The sequence below is a fragment of the Aedes albopictus genome, chromosome 3 (genome assembly GCF_035046485.1).
Source record: "Aedes albopictus strain Foshan chromosome 3, AalbF5, whole genome shotgun sequence".
Lineage (NCBI taxonomy): Eukaryota > Metazoa > Arthropoda > Insecta > Diptera > Culicidae > Aedes > Aedes albopictus.
In genome coordinates this window covers 112,644,901-112,664,793 of record NC_085138.1, presented here as the reverse complement: position 1 = coordinate 112,664,793, position 19,893 = coordinate 112,644,901, and the positions used below count along the sequence as shown (strand labels likewise).

General features: G+C 40.9%; 3 protein-coding genes and 1 long non-coding RNA gene across 10 annotated transcripts in view; 2 read left to right on the top strand and 2 right to left on the bottom strand.

Moving 5' to 3' along the window:
• The window catches only part of LOC109409562 (fizzy-related protein homolog), a 99,301-nt gene extending 86,109 nt beyond the window's left edge, over positions 1 to 13,192 (bottom strand). For 4 of the 5 annotated variants that reach the window (XM_029876262.2, XM_029876268.2, XM_019683007.3 and 1 more), the window contains exon 1: positions 13,011 to 13,192. The gene's annotated coding sequence lies outside the window, so the exon portion shown is untranslated. Of the gene's footprint in view, positions 1 to 12,899; positions 12,919 to 13,010 lie in introns of those variants that run through there. The other variant, XM_029876275.2, reaches the window with a different exon arrangement.
• LOC109420033 (uncharacterized) overlaps positions 1 to 19,893 on the bottom strand; it is a 265,784-nt gene that overhangs the window by 229,709 nt on the left and 16,182 nt on the right. The gene's annotated exons all lie outside the window — the stretch shown is intronic.
• Positions 18 to 2,852, top strand: LOC134290327 (uncharacterized). The gene has a single exon (XM_062857440.1). It carries the CDS (start codon positions 18 to 20, stop codon positions 2,850 to 2,852), a length of 2,835 nt encoding a protein of 944 aa, XP_062713424.1.
• Positions 17,532 to 18,137, top strand: LOC134290037 (uncharacterized). The gene is made up of 3 exons (XR_009998814.1): positions 17,532 to 17,692; positions 17,785 to 17,944; positions 18,011 to 18,137. It is a non-coding gene; the product is annotated as an uncharacterized LOC134290037 (long non-coding RNA).

Sequence of the window (19,893 nt, the reverse complement as noted above, 5' to 3'; positions counted from 1 at the left end):
TCGCTGATGTGGAGAAGATGTATCGCATGATCAACGTAGTCGCAGAGGATCAACCGCTGCAGAGGATTCTTTGGCGAGAGTCCGTAGATGAGCCACTCCGAACGTACCAGCTGACGACCGTGACCTACGGTACTTCTGCCGCACCGTATCTAGCAACACGGAGCTTAAAGCGATGCGCAGAGGAGGGAGAGCAGACGAATCCACCAGTAGCCAAGGTCATCAAGAAGGATTTCTACGTTGACGACATGCTTACGGGAGCGAAGTCTGTGAAGGAAGGAATGCGGCTGTGCAAGGATGTCCTGACGTTACTTGGTTCTTTTGGTTTCAACCTCCGGAAGTGGCATTCCAATCAGCCTGCGATTCTGAAGAGCATTCCACGTCATCTGCGTGACGAACGAGAGCTGCTGGATATTGACGCGACAGCTACAGTAAAGACCCTCGGCTTAACCTGGGAACCGGCGACAGACTTGTACTGGTTCAAAACACCACGCTGGAGCCCGAAGCTTCCAGTGACACAGCGTATCGTACTGTCTGATTCCGCACGTTTATTCGATCCGTATGGTCTTGTAGGGCCAGTGATCGTGCAGGCGAAGATGTTTCTCCAAGAACTTTGGAAACGGAAGTATTCTTGGGACGAACCGTTGAGCGCAGATCTGCAATCACAGTGGCTCGAGTTCAGAACGAACTTGGATCGAATCGATGCAGTTTCCGTACCCCGCTGGATCGCATTCAGCGACAATGTGATATCATGCGAACTACACGGATTCTGTGACGCCTCGGAAAAGGCGTACGGAGCAGCAATATACCTACGTTGCGTTGCACAGGACGGAACAGTTACAGTTCGGCTGGTGATGGCTAAGTCCAAGGTAGCTCCATTGGAAGACTTGAGCAAGAAGAAGAAAAGGCAGTCAATACCCCGACTCGAGTTATCGTCAGCACTGCTATTGGCGCACTTGTACGAGACAGTAGCAGAGAGTATCCAGATCCCAGCGAAGACATTCTTCTGGACTGACTCGACTATCGTGAAGTGTTGGCTTTCCTCCCATCCGTCCAGATGGCAAGCGTTCGTCTCCAACAGAGTGTCAGAGATCCAGCATATCACTCGAGAAGGCGTTTGGAACCACGTGCCTGGCGTCGAGAACCCGGCAGATGTAATATCTCGAGGTGTAACACCGCTGCAGCTTGCCGAATGTTCAGTCTGGTGGAATGGACCGACATGGCTCCAAGAAGACCCGAGTACTTGGCCGAAGATGAGTAGCAGTTCAGAACAACAGTATGATTCAGTAACGTTGGAGGAAAAACCGCTAGTGACAGCAGCGCTGCAGATGCTACCGCCCAGTGAGATCTTCATCCGCTATTCGTCTTTGCTGAAGCTAGTTCGATCAACCGCCTGGATGCTTCGTTTTGCCAACAACTGCAGAACTAGAAATCAAGCCTGCAGACGAAGTGGAGTACTGAACGCGAAAGAACACGAAGAAGCTTTGATCGCATTAGTGAAGCTGTCGCAGTCAGAGTGTTTCCCAGTGGAATTGGCAGATCTAACAGCGAAGGGACAAGTGAAACCCAGTTCGAGATTGCATACGAAGGATCCGTGTCTGCGAGATGGATTAATTCGTGTTGGCGGAAGACTTCGCCATGCTCCAGTGTCGTTCAGCAGAAAGCATCCGATTGTGCTGGACAGTAATCATCCACTGACAAAGCTGATAATGGTTGACTACCATCACAGACTGCTCCACGGAGGAGCGCAGCTGATACTATCCTGTATGAAGGAGAAATTCTGGCCGCTATCCGGAAGAAACCTAGCTCGGAAAGTAGTGCACGAATGCGTAACCTGCTTCAGAGCTCGTCCACGAGCCCACGAACAGTTGATGGGAGACCTGCCCATGGAACGAGTGACTCCTGCTCCAGTTTTCCTTCGCGTCGGAGTCGACTACTGTGGTCCATTCAATGTTCGTCAAGCGTCTCGTAAGGCAGCACCAATCAAATGCTACCTGTGCGTGTTCGTCTGCCTGGTAGTGAAGGCGGTACACATAGAGATGGTAGCAGATCTCACTACGGAGGCGTTCATGGCGGCACTGAGACGATTCGTGTCGCGGCGTGGGAAGCCAGAAGTGATCTTCTGTGACAATGCTACGAACTTCGTAGGAGCGCGTCGAGAAATCAGTGAATTGCATCGTTTGTTTCGAGCGGAACAGTTCCAGAACTCAGTAGTGACGGAAGCAGCCAGCAACTCGATTGAGTTCAAGTTCATTCCCGCCAAATCGCCGAACTTCGGCGGATTATGGGAAGCGGCCGTGAAGTCCCTGAAAGGCCACATGCGAAGAGTGATAGGAAACACCGTACTCCGTCCGGACGAAATGTTAACTGTTGTGACGCAGATCGAAGCCTGTCTGAATTCGAGACCGATCACTCCAATTAGCAACGATCATCGAGACCTGGAAGCATTGACCCCCGGACACTTTTTGGTGCAGCGTCCGCTAACAGCGATTTCGGAACCGAGTCTGGAGGACATCCCGGAGAATCGACTGAGCAGATGGCGCTTGGTTCAGCGTTACAGTCAGATGCTGTGGAAGCGATGGTCTACGGACTACTTGTCAGATCTCCACAACCGTAACAAGTGGACTCGAAGAAGAGACAACCTGCACATCGGAACAATGGTGTTACTGAAGGAGGGTAAACTACCGCCGCTGCAGTGGCAGCTTGGACGCGTGACGGAGATTCACCCGGGAGCAGATGGCATCATCAGGGTGGTTACCGTTCGCACGCAGCAAGGAATATTTCGTCGAGGAATCCAGAAGATATGTATTCTTCCGATTCAGGACAACCAACCGCAGGTCGAGGAAGCACAGTAGTTTAGCATCACTACATCAGTCCGCTAAGTAGAATAAGTATTTCCGCCCCCGTTGGGGCACTTTAGGCAGCAGGCGGCACACATTTCGCCGTTGATGTCTGGGGGCGACCCTCAAGTTACGTTCATCCTGTTTTCGTATTTTGTTGGAACCTACCGCTTTGCTTTCCATCGCTAGGGATGTGAACACCAACTGCCTCCACCGTCGTCGCCGTAGCCCAGACAATCCATTTGATGTGATGCTTCTACCGTTCCTGATACCTGCTCAGACAACCACCAGGCTAAGTACGCCCCCATAAGGGGCAACTGTCGGCATTCTGCGGTGCTTTATTACCGCTACGCCACGGGGGCGACGTATAAGTTACGTTGATCCGCTTTAGTGTTTCTTTTGGATCCCAATCGCCTCGTATCTTACAGATCATCCGCATCCTCGTTCATCGCTAGTCGTCAGTGCTTCCTAGCCCGAGAGAGATGCCCGGACATCCATTCAATGTACATTCTACTGTTTTCATCAGTTCATCGTGCCAGCAGCAAGGAGCTGCGCTTCAGCTAAGTATTCATTGCCCCCACGGGGCAACTTTGGCAAGCTTTGGACATTCCGTCCGATTATCGCCAGGGGGCCGACCGTTAAGTTACGTGTCTCCTCTGTAAGCCCGTGTCTCGGATTACAGCCGTATTTATCTTCGACAGGCATCGAACCGTCAGATACCGCAGTCGCCATTGGCAAGTTCCTATTCTACCGGACGTTGACATCAGTGCACGGATTCATCGTCTACGTGATGCGGACATCGTCATCAGTGACCAGCCGTAGGAGGACCAACCGATCCTGTCCAGTCAGTGTACAATCGCATATGTATAAAGTGTTAGAGTAAGCGACGAGATCGTCGAGCCGTTGTAACGAAGAGTCGAATTGTTTGTTCATTGTTCAATTGTACTAGTTAGTTTATCGTTCAAGTTTGTTTGTGTTGAGTTAACTCAAGGCCGCCGGCATGTTACGTACAGTATTAATCAGTTGTAGATAGGCCGATATTAGACTCATCGATCGAACCGAATCAGATTGAGCAGAGCATGAGTACCGCAGAAACAGCTTCTCTGCTGCGCACCGCAGACCGATAGCAGTGTAGGTCGTGCAGGTAGTCCCCGATCCTCGGCTTTTGAGTGCCACCGATCGCGCTGTTGATCAGCAAGCAGATGTAGATTTATTAGTCTTCTCCCGTACGTCGGTCGCGCCGGCAATAGTAAAATATACAGTCCACAGTCGAAGTTTATTCCGCGTTTTCGTTTAATGAATAAACCCCCAGTAGTGCAAAGGTCGAGTTTAAACCAAGTCCGAAATTACACTATTCCGCGAGTGAACCGTGGGGTTACTATCCGGCCAGTGAAGAGAGTTTAGTTTTATACGTAACAATAGTTATTCGCATAAGATATTTATAATTTATGCTACCTTACATACAGTGTCGGACAAAATAATAAGACCACCACTCGTTTTTCATACAAAATGGCCAAGTTTGACGATGTAATACTCGGTTTCTAGTGAACCGATTTGGCTGAAATTTTGACAGTCTTCATGGAATTACGTGAATTTTGATTTGTATTTAATTGATTGAGTTCTGATCACTACATCAAAAGTTATGGATATACGAAACGACAAAATAATAGGACTGATGTATCCGGCAGGGAGGTTCGACCAACGGATAAAATACGAGCAGCGGGGTAAATGGAGAAGGACTCTGGTACTATTCGGGAATAGCTTTCTATAAGTTGGAAATATAAAACACTTCTAAATACTTTGTTGGCTGTGGTCCAAAAGAGAAATCTCCGATGGCCTCTTTAATCCTTTATACCTTCGATATAACGTTACATGCCGTTACCATCCATCTTCTAATTCAACTCTGACTGTAGTAGTAATGAAGGTATCCACACTGAACAAAATGCACTAGTAATACTCAATACACTACAACTCCTCCACCTTTTGGATGTTTCTTATAACTGGTTTATCAGAACAAGTATAATCTTATTACTAACTTAGGTTTACTGCTCTGAGAGCTTTATAAAATTCGATTGGATTGTTTTTCCTCTACATGCTTGTCTTGAACAAAAATTCAAATATATCCAACATCATTTAGTATACACGAAAGCATCATCTCTGTTTTCTTTTCTGCTTCTTTTCGAACGCCGAAGTGGTTGATCCACCCAGTCGGCTGGTTTTTTCCGTTTACCAGAAGACTTTTCTTCTGGGTGACATTTATCACTATGAAATTCATTCACTTCACTACCAAAACTCTCGGGACCTTGATCTCTTGGCCTATCGGTCGCTTCAATTAATCTTTCCTTGGACAACATCACGTTAGGTCGCATCTCTCTGTCGGTAACTCCTGAGGTCCTAATCTGTTCTCTGTGCACCGCGGCTACAACGCTTCCAATTAGCACCTGGAATAAGTTTTGAGAGATTCGTTTTAAGTAAGTTGCTTTTACCCATTTCGCTGGATGGCTCGGTTTATGATTCTGGTACCAGATCACGTCACCTTCCATCAGATCATCTAGAGGATCTTTTCGTTTCTTCCTGGAAACGACCTCTAGTTGATTGTCCTCATTGGTGGGTTTAGCCGGTTTTAGTAGAAGGTTTTTATAATGTTTCTTAGGATTTAAAAGATCAATCAATGTCTTAGGTAAATAAGCAAATACTTTTTCGGATGGAAAATGTCCATCAGCCGTCAATGAATTATTTCTATAGTTGATTAAAAATAAATTAATCTGGTCTTCCAGTTCAAGTTCACCGTTCTCCGGATCCATTAGGAACTTTTTCAACACGTCTTTAACTGTTCTCACAAACCGTTCCGCCTGACCATTACTGGCTGGATGGTATGGAGGGCTTTTAAACACTTTGATTCCTTGCTTCTCTAAGAAATTTGTGAATGCGAATGAATTGAACGGAGGACCACCGTCTGAAACTAACACATCTGGGAGACCGAACCTGGCAAAAAATGCAACTAACTTTTTGAGGACCTTTCCACACTCAGTACCAGACTTCATCCATTCCACCTCCACCCACTTTGAGTAACTATCAACAATTAATAAAAATGTGTGGCTCGAAAAATGGAAGAAGTCTATGTGCACTCTGCTGAAGGGCCTTGTTGTAGGGGTCCATTCAGACTCAACTTTACGCTTTGAAATTGTTGCCATACTATTACATACGTCACACTTTTTAACGAATTCCTCTATCTGTGAGTTTACCCCAAACCAATAAACGGATTGCCTTGCTAATCTTTTCATTTTAACAATTCCTGCGTGATTGCCATGTAAAATGTTTAAAACTTGTCTTTGCAATTCCTTTGGGATGATCACACGATCTTGGTACAACAAGCAGTCATCCACTATCTCCAAATCATGTTGATTAGCGAAAACGTTGGTAAAATGCTTATCTATTCTTTCAGGCCATCCATTTCTCATAAAATGAGATACTTGGGATAAAAACACATCTTTTTTCGTTGCATTTGCAACTTTCTCATGATCTAGCGGTACTTTTGTACTGAAATTTATGCTTTTTATAAGGTCCGTGTGAAGTTCATTTGGGATCAATTGGGGCAAAGGAAAACGGGAGCAAAAATCCGCATTTCCCATTTTTGATGACGGTCTGTAGCGGATCTCGAAATCGTAAATGGACAACTCCAAAACAAATCGTTGCAATCTGGTAACAAAAATTGAATTTTTTCCTTCCTTGCCAAAAATACCCACCAAGGGTTTATGGTCTGTAAAAACTAAAAACTTCTTCCCGTAAAGATATTTATGAAATTTTTTGATGGTACAAACTAAGGCAAGTGCTTCTAAATGCAGAATTGGGTACGATTTTTGACATTTATCAAGAGAAAATGAAGTGAAACTGATTGGCCTTTCTATTCCATCTATAATATGGGCAATGACACCCCCTAGACCGTATCCCGAGGCATCAGACACAACTACAAGTGGTTTGTTAGGGTCATAAAATTCAAGCAAGTCGGTTGTCAAAAGTGCATTTTTAGAATCCTCAAAGGCCTTATTACACTTATGGTCCCACACAAATTTCACGTCTTTCTTCAACAAGTTATACAAGTGAAACAATTTTGTAGAGAGATGGGGAATGAATTTTTGATAATAATTAATCAATCCCAAATACGACTTTAACTCACTCACATTCTTTGGAACATTTGCGTTTTTTATCGTAGAAATCTTGTCGGGGCATGGCTTTAGCCCATTTTCGCTAATAACGTGACCAAGGTAATCCAACTCTTTCACGAAAAACTTACATTTGTCTAAATTTACTTTTATGTTTGCTTTTGATAATCTTGTTAAAACTTCACGTAATTTTGAAACACAGTCTTCAAAGCTTTTTCCGGCAATTAGCACGTCATCCAAATAAACATACACCCCTTCAATACCATGTAACACTTGATCCATTATTTGCTGAAATATGGCAGCACTCGAGGAAGCACCCTGAGGTAGTCGGTTGTAGGTATATAACCCTTTCAATGTATTAATAACCATGAACTGTTTTGAACGATCTGTTAACTCTAACTGGGTGTAGGCACCTTCAAGGTCAAGAGCACAAAATATTTTACACCCTGCCAACTTTGCAAACAAGTCTTGTGCAATTGGCAAAGGATACGAATTGGGAATTATTAACTTGTTAATCGAAACCTTGCAATCAATTACAAGCCTGATTTGATTATTTTTTTTTATAACAACAATCACCGGAGAAGCCCACTCACTAGTCTTTATTGGGGTTATAACTTGCTCTTTTTCTAATTTATCCAAGTAATCGTCAACTTTATCTTTTAACCTATATGGTACATCATAGGCTTTTTTGAAAATTGGTACCTCGGTTTTCAAAACTAAATCAGCCTTGAAACCCGCTATTGGCGTTGAAAAATCTTTGACAAATACTTTAGAAAATTGTTGTTTCAAGTCATTAATCACTGTCTCACTGTTGTCACTTATCATGTTATTAATCATAGCATGATTTGAAAAAAAATTTCGCCAGTTAGGAAACAATACGTCCAACCAAGTTCGACCCAATAATGGAATAAAATTGTTATTACAGTCAAGCACTAGCAACTTCAAAGTTATTTCTTTCCCCTTGAACTTGACCAAAACCTTCACTTCTCCAAGAACATCCAATTTGGAACCATTCACTACTGCCAAAGTTTTGCTGCATTTCTGTAAAGGTTTGTCAAGTATTGAAAAATATTGCCTTTTATTTATCACAGTTACTGCAGACCCACAGTCAATTTCCATACTAATACTTTTCCCCTCAATAGATAGGTCCAATAAACAGGGATTATTTATTTTGTTAATTGAGGTAATATTCATGCACTCTAATTCTTCATTCTCACTCTCACCTTCATCCATGTCGTCGTCCTCGCTATCCGACTCCTTAGTATTCATCCTGTTGATTAGGTCATGCAATTCCTCGTCCACAGTTGAAGCTTCCTGGTTGTCCACCATATTGACCGCATTCCTCTTCCAGTTTTTCAATTTAAAGCAGCGTTTCTTGATATGTCCTTTTATACCACAATAATCGCATGTGAAATTGGAAAAACGTGAGGGCCTTTTGTGTTCTGGGTTGCGCCTAACCATTGAGTGCATTGACCTTGGATTAACCCCATCATTATACTGCCGTTGGTAAGCCCCTTGACGCTCCGGCCATTGTCTGTACCCTAAACGACTCCTGACGGATCCTCTGGGACTTTCACCTTGTTTGGCCAATTCAAAAGTTCTAGCTAATTTTCTCATGGCTACCCCTGTTGTAGTATCACCCATTTTCAATGAGGCAATTTGATCCCAGCTGTTTTCCCTACTTCCCAAAGCTTTCGCGTTTGTTTCAGCAATCTGCCATGTCGTAATAATCTTTTCAGCCGTCTCCAACGTAAGCTTCTCTTCATTTAGTAGCCTTTGTTGGAGAGCTTTGTCATTAACCCCTGCTACAATACGATCTCGTATCGCCATATTTTTAAAATCACCGAAGCCACAAAACTCGGCTTGAAGCTTTAGAGCTAATACGAAGTCTTCTAATGTCTCCCCGGCCTGTCGAATCCGCGAATTGAATTGGGCACGTTGTATTACATCTGGTTCGATTTTTTCAAGTCTAGATTTCAATTTTGCCACAATATCTGTATAAACAGCTGTATCTAATGCACCATTTGGATATAGAAGTTTAAGTTCGGAATACAAGGCTGTTCCCCCTAGCGTTATCAAATGGGCTTTCTTCATTTCATCGGTAACGGCATTGGCCTGGAAACAATAGGCAAGCCGATCTACCCAATCACAAAAGGAAGAACCCTTTCTATATGGCTCAATCATAGTAGCCATTCCATTAAATGCCATCTTTTTTGTTAAAAAACGGTTTACTGCTCACTCACGCACTATCCAAACGGTCGATGAATCGATCAAGGGCAATGACCTCGATACTCGCTGGTGTGAATTTGGTTGTACTGATCTCCACGGGTGAACGCTGACACCTTAGCTGGCACGGCTTGACCAGTCGTAAACCGGGCGGGTGGCCTCGCTCCTGATAGAAACTTCCTCAGCACTGTTAAAGCACACAAACCCGCTGGCACCTTGCGCTACAGCTCCGACGCGGGGATAACAATTCCAGAGCCCGCTTTCACTGGATATTCACTGAAGCGCCAGATCAACTATATGATTATACAAAAAGCACTTTTATTAAAACGCCCCAAAAGGATCTTCAACTGCTGATCGCTTAATTAGAATTAGAGATAACACCACAAAAGACCTTTTTTATGAAAATGGCATGTATAGTGCCGATTGAACAATTAACCGACGCCAAAAAACAAAATGGTCGGTCGTATCAAAGGTTTTGATCTCACTATCACCGAATCCGTGATTTTCGTCGAGGAACTAGAAGATTTTTGCTAATTTTAGCTCAAACGGGAAATTAGCTGGTTTTGCTTACTATGCCACTTCCGATATCTAACGTTACCGATAATTTCGGTGAAACACTCCCGTACACTTTTCGCTTGTGATTTGCTACCGCCGGACGAAACAAGGATTGCCGATCGCACGCGTTTTACACTGTTCGCCAAGCCGTCTGCACTTCAACTGAGTTTCCAAACTGTCAGTCGTTTACTTACGACTATGGTGTATAGATGTCCGGTTGTCTCGTCGTCAGCTGATGTATCCGGCAGGGAGGTTCGACCAACGGATAAAATACGAGCAGCGGGGTAAATGGAGAAGGACTCTGGTACTATTCGGGAATAGCTTTCTATAAGTTGGAAATATAAAACACTTCTAAATACTTTGTTGGCTGTGGTCCAAAAGAGAAATCTCCGATGGCCTCTTTAATCCTTTATACCTTCGATATAACGTTACATGCCGTTACCATCCATCTTCTAATTCAACTCTGACTGTAGTAGTAATGAAGGTATCCACACTGAACAAAATGCACTAGTAATACTCAATACACTACAAGGACCACTTTTAGATTGCCATTACCAAAGGATATATGTGAGTATCTGATACTTGATGATTGATAAACAAGTACTAAAATTAAGGATGCCATTTAAACCTGGTGACATTTTTATTTAATTAACCACAAATAACCATCATAAAAAATTGGTGTTAGAATTTTGTCGCACCGTATATCTGTAACTTTGAAAGTAGTGAACAGAACTTAATCAATTTAATACAAATCAAAATTCCCGTGATTTCATGTCGGCTGTCAAAATTTCAGCCAAATCGGATTACTAGAAACCGAGTACCATATCGTCAAACTTGGCCATTTTGTATGAAATAGGACCGGTGGTCTTATTATTTTGTCCGACACTGTATGTATAAGCAGCAACCATATTAACCCATTTGTATAAACATTCCGAATAGGTCCCACTTGCCCCATGATACGGAGTAAATAAAGATGTATGTACTGCACTTTTCATTATATGCATAATATACAGAATGTAAAAAATTCGGAACAGTATAAATGCCTGTTAATAAGAAGAAATATACCAACAATGTCTTTTAGAACCATTGGAATTATAAAATTATTCGTGTTTGAAATTTTTTGGCTTGACAAAACTAAACTAGCATTTTTTTAGGTCCCACTTGCCCCGGGGTACCTTATTACTTTGGCAGCAAACTTCCACGAAATAACAGCATCCACGATTAACAATGGCATACAATTTAGATGCAGTCTGCCACGGTTCCCCGTATTTTATCTGGATCAACTATCAACCGTCCGTTGAACGCTTCGTTCCCCATCGATAAATTTTACTAATTTCTGGTTAGCACACTTCGAATTTAAAAAAAAATCTATGGTCGGATCGAGTATCAATCACTTTCAATTCGCTTGCAGAAAATTCGTGAAAAACTCTTTGAGAAATCGTTGTGGAGCTCTAGAAAAAATCCCAAGAATAACTACTGTAGCAACTTTGGTAGAAATCACAGAAAAGTCTCGTGGGGTAGAAGAGGAACACCAGAAGCATTCACGGAAAATCTTCAACAGGAACCTCGAGAAAAAATCCATGAGAAATTCCGCGATAACATCTGCAATATATCCTTAGAGAAGCACTTGTTAAGATCTCGGGACAAATCATTGCAGAAATCCCACGGAAATGTCTTTGGGAAAAACGCAGGAACTATTCCAGAAATTCTGGAAATAAATTATGCAGGATCTTCGTAAAAAACTTCGTGAGTGTTTGGTCGAAATTCATGAATTTTTGGAAAACTTCTGGTAGTGAAGTTTTTTAACTTCCAGATTCACCCACGTCTACCCACGTCCTTACGTAAATAATACTATATATTCAAAAACTTTTTTTATTCATTCCAACCAACAAATTCAATTACAATTACAATTACAATGTAGTAAGCTCTATGGACTCTACTTCTAAGTAGATCTACAAGTAGTTAAGTTCGCTACTTTTGTACATTCGACCCAATGCATTTTTATCGGTGTAAAATTTCCCTGAGTATTCAAAATTTTCCCTGGGTATTCCAGGTTTTACCCTCTTAAATAAAATTTCCTGAAGATTCCCGGTTTTTCCAGGTAGTAGACATCCTGTGTGAACCAAGCTGTTAACTCATTTCTGAAACAGTATATCACAACAAAAGGAATATGGAGGCAGTAACTAGTTCAACACAACTTTTCACTAAAATGTCGAATCAAATTGAGAATGACTATCGATTTCTCTTTTTCAACTTCATTTGTCTTGTTAGAGAAAATGTATTTAGTTGTCCAAAGATTCTTTTGGTAAAAATCTATATTGAATGGTTACTAAGTCTTCTTGATATAGGAACAAGAAGAATAATGCTGTAGGTTATTTATTTTGATCAAGTTAATTAGCGAAATAGAAAATCCACGAAGAGAATTTTATTAGGTCAGTTAAGGGAAGATTCATTTATTACGTCCATCGTTTTTCGGGATTTCTAGACCCCCCCTCCCCCCTCTGTCACGCTATTTTCCTATACCTAATACACGTACTGTCACACTTTCTTAGACCCCCCCTCCCCCCAAAATGTTGGACGTAATTTTTGAACGTTCCCTAATCCCTAAAGAAAAAACGTTGCCGAAAGAATGCATTGAAGAACACTAAAAAGTCTCCTGTTTTTAGTATTGGAGATATCATTGTGCATTATTTCACGAATTACTTGAACATGTACCGCATAGCTTCCTGCGTAAATCATGGAGTGCATAGTGAAGCCTTATTTTTACCCTAAAAAACTAACGAGGTTTCAGAGCATTAATATGATCTGCTATTTGAAATTTTATTGAATTGAATCAATTAATAAGCAGTCTGAATGCGATAAAATTGCCAATCCTGAGCGATAGCGAATCCCCCCTTTCAGCCCCTCGTTATCTAACACTAGTTTGCCTAATGGAACTACTGATTGTCGACACTCCCACAACGGCACCCTGCCAGTAAGTGCAATGGATGCACTTCGTTCTTCGTTCTCCAAAATTATTAACGTTTGCACAATTCACTTCGGAAGTATTTTTAGATGGCACAAAACACACATTAAACTCCCAAAACAGAACACCGCAACAGCTAACAAACGGAGCAACCTTGCTCGGAGCTTTCCTCCATCAGCAGCTCAAAACACCAGCCAGCAGCGGAATCGCAGAAAAGCCTCCATAGAAGCGACTCCACTTTTTCAAAACACCGTTTTCACTTACGCGTCAGTACCCCGCACAAATATTTCACATTCCCGTTATTTGGCACAACCAAAGTAAACCGACGCAGCTAGAATCGATCGCGAAAATGCTCAATTTTTCCGAGGAAAAAGCGATTTTCCTACAGATTTTTTAGCAAACTCACACGTCCACCGTTTCGAAAAAAAACTCACTCGAAGAAAAACACCACGAAGCCAAGCGAAAGAAGAGCGCATCAGTACTTTCGTCGATTTTGTATCACGTCAAACTTTCGTGCGGTGCTTTACGTTGGCCAGAACGAGAGGACCACAGCGAAGTTGCAAAACAAACGTTCTCGCTCTTTGTCACACCAACTGCGAAGCGTGTACCCTGCGCATTTCGATGACCGTTAACTTTTGTACGTTTTTGTATGTGGCAACACTATTCACAGTGAAGGCCCAATTATTTATTTATTTATTTATTAATTTATTCATCTGACCTAGCTGGTCTTAATGAACATAAGGGACAGGGAAAAGCCGATTTGAGTGAATTGTTCTCAAATCAAATTATATGGACACGCATGGTCGGAATTCAAGCGTTTGCTTGAATAAGGGCGAAAAGAAAAAATAAACAGCACTGTTCGTCTCGCGGTTCGAGATGGAGATTGATTCTAAACTGATTCTAAGATCAGTTTACCTATTTTGCTAAAATATGGGTAAATTTTATTCAAATTTGCGTAAACTTTACGCAAATATGGGTTAATAAAACTCATATTTTGGAAAAGTGCACAACCTCATTTATAGGTAATATTAACCCATATTTGGGTTACAATTACTCATATTTGTGTCCACATTACCCATATTTGAGTTTTGTCAACCTATATTTGAGTATCATTTACGCATATTTGCGGTTGTGCACTTTTTGGAAAAAAGGTAAACTGATCTAAGCGTGTAAACTGTGTTGCCTTTCTATAAATCTAGATATTGAGATTAGTAAGGGCCAGTGAATCAAAATTCAACCATCGTGCAACAATAACGACAACGTCGCAACCTGAATTTGTTGCGATATTGTCTATCCGGTTGGAATCAAGACTAACATTCAATCAAAAATTGCCATTTTCTTGGTCCACAAGTGTCGCAACTGTTTCGCATCTAGTGCGCTGTGTTGCTGACAACAACGGGAAGGATGCGCACTACATTTGACATGATTAAAAAACGTCGCGAGTTGGGTCGCGTCGCGACTTGATTGTGCGAAGTCCGGTTTGGTGGCGGCCCGACAATATTCTACCCAATGCGACATACGTTTGTCCCTTGGTTTGTCCCAACTTGAACAGCATAGGACAAAGATCGCGCACCATGAGTTTAAAGATGTTTAAGCCTTGCATTATGATTTTCGAGCGCTAACTTCGAGTCGGTAAACACTGCAACGCTGCTGAAAATGTATCATCAAAAAGTTCCGATTTTGGTTTAGTAATAATTGATTATTCACGAGTTGAAAAGTATGCAACAAATTCAGCCTCCGTTTTGTCTGCAACAAAAAAAATCGAGATCATATCATTATCTGTTACCAGTTGGGATAAAGAGTAATCGCCGCGTCTTCTTTGTTGCTTGTTTTGTGCCTCTTTTGTCTAACAATTCCCTTCACTGGTAAGGGCGAAAGTAACATGAGCGAGTTTTCTTCATCGACTCTCTTCTTCAAATTAAAGTGACAAGATACAAATTTAATCAAACTTTTTTACACTTAGACGCTAGATTGCATCGCAACCATCATAATTATGATCAAAAAGTGCAATCAAACTTGCATCTTGTCACTTTAATTTGAAGAAAAGAGAGTCGATAAAGAGAACTCGCCCATGTTACTTTCGCCTTTATTTAAACTTAATATAGAAATATGCTTTGATTATTGGTGTCGCGGTTAAACGTGGGTAAAACCCGAAGTTTCATTTATTGTCAAAATTTGACCCTGTGTACTTGAGGACTTACCACTATTATCAGTGTTTGACACAAATTTGAGTAATTCCACTGAAGACCGAGATTGCGTCAAACCAACGTTATCTCAACAGCGCTAAAGAAACCAATAATTAATTATGCCAACATTTACAGATTGGACCTATCAACTCTATTTGATGTACACGCTAAGATCTGTTTACCTTTTTTCCAAAAAGTGCACAACCGCAAATATGCGTAAATGATACTCAAATATAGGTAAACAGAACTCAAATATGGGTAATGTGGACACAAATATGAGTAATTGTAACCCAAATATGGGTTAATATTACCTATAAATGCGGTTGTGCACTTTTCCAAAATATGAGCTTAACCCTCTAATACCCAAATTTTTGATTTTGATCTAAATAGCATTTTTCGTCATCTAAAATCGATTTAAACATGTTTTGGAAGATGATTCTTTCTAATTCTCGATTTCGTGAATTTCAGTTTTTGATTTTTCTAATTTTTATTTTTGAACATCCCCACACTTTTATATTTTTCCTGGAAGCCAATTTGGGCAACAGATTTTTTGAGATAAAAACATTTTGAGATTTTATGATTATTGTTGAAATATTATTATTTTAATTTTTTTTCACAGAAAATTTTATTTTCCGTGTAATTTTAAGGAAAATAATTTTAGAGTGTATTCGATTCCCTTAAACTATTAAACAAGGATAGAATGATTTGGGAAAAACTTAAAGTATGTTAATTGTAGCGATTCAATACAAAATAAACAATGACTTCTAAAAGGTGACTAAAACATCAATTTTTCAATGATTTTTAAAAAATGTAAATACGCTTTAAAATAAACCAAAAACCATTTTGAGATATACAAAATAGTCCTAAATATCAGTCAAAAATATAATACATTTGATTTTCCTCGAAACAATAATTACAAAAATGCTCAAACTATACCCCGTCTAAAGGCGGGATTGGGTATTAGAGGGTTAATTTATCCATATTTGCGGAAAGTTTATGCAAATTTGAATAAAATTTACCCATATTTTAGAAAAATAGGTAAACTGGTCTTAGCGTGATAATCGCGTACTTTTATTTACGTTTTCGCACTGCCCGCATAGATTTTTACAATTCATGTTATCGTACATATCATACGCGTTCAATTCAGTGAATGATAATGATATAGATAATCATAGCTTTATGATTGAATAATGCTGGTTGTAAAATTGGAACTATTCAATACTATTCCGGTATTGTCGTCGCAGTTGAAACCCGAAGATTCCCCACACCCGACAATCGAATTTTCCCAAAATCCATACGTGAAACCTAACGTCGGACGTAGTGCGCTGGACAGCGGACCTGGCCCTATATCCAGCGCACTATGCCCGACGTACGTCCGACACACGGTTTAGGAGAAAAATCGATTTTCGCGTGTCAAAAATTCCGATTTTCAACTACACGAACAATATCATAGCACAAATGATTATGATACGTCTAATGATCATTATATGGTTGTTTAAAATATTTTTTTCTTCATAAACGAGAAAATGCAGCACTTTTTTACACTAATAGAAAGAAAACTCCTCAAGACTGCACTTAGCGAGAGTCGGGAAGCAATTGCTTCAGTCTCCTACATATGAAAAAGCTCAATATAATCACTTTTAGAGGTCACTTTTAAAATTTGGAAACATTCAATTTGGCACCAACATTTGTTACCAGCTTTTTACGAGACACAGGACGGGATGGGAAGTCACGTATTATCCTCTCCGCCGATTTAGGCAGAATGGGAAACTTCATCAGGAAGGAACTCCATGTACCGTACCGTGGAAGGAAACTTATTTTTCTAGGGCACTGCACATCGGCGGCATGATAGGTGGTCACTACGTAGTTGCAATTTCCTAGTTCGCAGTCGGCTAATAATTGAACTAACTTACCCTGTTCCGGCTGTTCCAGCTGCTTTCACATCATTCGCATTAATTGACTCGCGAGCACCGTGCAGATATAGCCCACAAGCAACGCGCGAAGGAAAATGGAAATCCCAGCACCAGTCACCAGTTCGAATCGCGATCCGAGTAGCGGCCCTCAGAATTTAAAAAAAAAACCTTCAGTACAAAAACAAACACAACTTGACGTCCGAACCTCGACCTCGCTTTGACAGCGGTGGAAACTGCAGGGGTGTATTTTTTTCAAGTCGATTGGGTAGAGTGTTGAAATATTTCATATTTGTTTTTATTATTCGGTAAATCGTTAAATAAATGATAAACTGATTATAAAATGAATACCCGCATAACAAATTACAATTTGCCATAATCTCCAAACAATAAATGTCTCGTATATGTTAATGTTAATGTACCACACACAGTTGCTTTCATGTTCAACAATATGAGGTTCTGTGCATTCAACTGTATTTAATGGTTCAATCAACCAATAGCAAGTGGTAACAATGTATTCTATTGTGCAGATGTTGTTAAATTATATGAGGATGGAATTTTGCGAGAAATGGTTGCAACATAGAAGCACACTTTGACAAATGGTTTATGTTCATATTTGTACAACACACTGACACATGTGTATTCAACTACATTTTACTCATGTCTCACAATATGACAAACAGTTGCACACATTGGTATTTGTGAGGGGTAGAAACTTGCTCGAACCTTCTTGCAGGTTGACATTTTGCAAAGAAAAAAAGGAAAAAAATGAAATTCATTTCGATTGCTGGTGGAGTTTTGGAAAAGCTGTTCCGGGATAAATCTGAAACGGCAGATTTTATGCAATTCGGTAAGTAGTCTGTTAAGCGTTCAATACTTGGCCACAGGTTTGGTGACAGACGGTGTTTTTTCAACCAAAACATTGATCTTTTCTCTTTGCAGTCGTGAACGGATTTTACCGGGATGAGGCATTCGCAGATCCAGCCCAATAACTCCCAGTACCGATGACCTCCGACACCTTCAACTTCATCATCGTTGAAAACCTCCGGTAGAGCTGAAGACGAAGAAGAAAAAGAACGGTGTCCTTTAACAATATTTTGAGGTGAGTTGCAATCGATACCAGCAGATGGTGATCCACTAACTAATACGCATTGTTTTTATGTTGTAGGCATAGTTCCGGTATTCCACGACTGCTGCTGATGGCCAGCACTATGTTTTCATCTTTCTGAGGACCGCTCCTGAGTTCACCAACAGCTGCTGCAGCAACTTGTTTTTATTGACCTTCGGAAGTGCCAGTGAGTAGAGCATAGTGAAGGATGTTTTAGCCTAGGTTTTTTGTTCTATATTTTTTCTTGATTAATTCGCATTTTCCCATTCTATTGGGCCCTTTCCACCAAGTGTGTGATCATAAATTAAACTGCGGTTTTCTCTCGAACCAGCAAAACCTCAGTTTAATTTCCGATGCCACACTTGGCGGAAAGGATCTAGTAGGATGGGAATGGCTGCTTGGCATGATAATTGGAGGGTAAAAGCATAGACTAATTTCAAGACCTCGATGTACCAAAGAAAACGATCAAATTTTCGGTGACCAGTCCGGTACCCAATAAATATTCATAACCGTGTATTTTTTTCCGTGTAAATTGCCTTTTGTGTAAATTTTATTTAGCGTGTTACACTGATCTGACAGCTCTGACAGTAAGGGACTAAACATAAATTACGTAAAGTGAGTACCGAAGATTGTTCACAATCTGCGAACTTGACTGCGGAAAAAATTGCGACCATGACGCCGCTGGTAAAAGTCTTAGGGTCGGTGATAGATATTTGGTGAATAAAAAATCTACAGTAAACGCATAACCGCCTTTTTATTTCTAAACGGTTTAAATTCAGCAGAACCACATTTCATAAGCTTAAAATACATTGTGTGGAGTTTGGTATTTCACTGGGATGGAATCACCCCTCACGTGCAGCACACACAACTTACCCAGGCTGACGTCGGTTCGCAAGTGGCAAGAGTGAACGCGGTTGGGTGACGCCTGGAGTTGTTGCTACGCAAGCAGGGATGCCAACATTGTCCGCTTGACAGTTCGCATCACATTCAAATGCGCTATATCGCCTGCTGTGATCAATCTCCTTTCCACAGCTTTATGCAGTACATCTTATATCTCACATCCTTCTTCTACTCTAAAGAAGTTTTACACATTTTTAACAAAAAAAAAATGAATTTCCATACCTCCTCAATTTGGAGTGTTTACTTACAACGATTTAACATATTGCGGAGATTCCACCTGTTTAGACTCCTGCGCAAAAATTAGTTGCGTGGGCCCACAGATATAACACCAGACCGCGTCCTGGTGAATATTTTACGCTGTGTTGCTAGGTACATATTTGGTGATGATTTTGCATTGTAAGCAAACATTTATAACGCACCTACGCTGAAAATGAGCCTAATCATTTGCGTCGGAATCTATAAATCATCACAACGGGCAAAAAGTTACTGTTATATTACATCATCGCATAGTTGTAATTGCTGCCATGAAGCTACCGAATACAGCTTCATTGTGAGGTACCATTCTGACTATGTTGCCGCTACTTTTTTTCAAAATAGATCGAACATTTTAGTGCTTAATTGTGGGAATGATATTTTCCGACGAGCAATAGGAGCTTGCACAGTGACGTCATCATCATCTCTCAATCTCTTTCTCTCGTTCGGGGTCGCTCGATACAGCCGTCCTTGCTCGCGAAATAATTTTGAGGGCAATGCTTACAAATTGTATCTCATTTCGTTAGTTATGTTGGTAATGCAAGCCTCTATACTTGTAGTATTTAAAAGAAATTGCCGGTTTGGTACTGGGTGATCCAGAAAAAAAAACATCTTGTTCTTTGAGTCTTTGTTTAATCTTATACCCAAATTTATCCCATTGCACCGTCGTTTAAATTCGAGATATCTGATAAAATACATTATAGATAAAGTTTATTGCCTTGCCATTCATCGAGGCACTAGTCGCAGGAAACAAACTGCATTAACATAATCCTTCTTCTGGCCAGCCAACA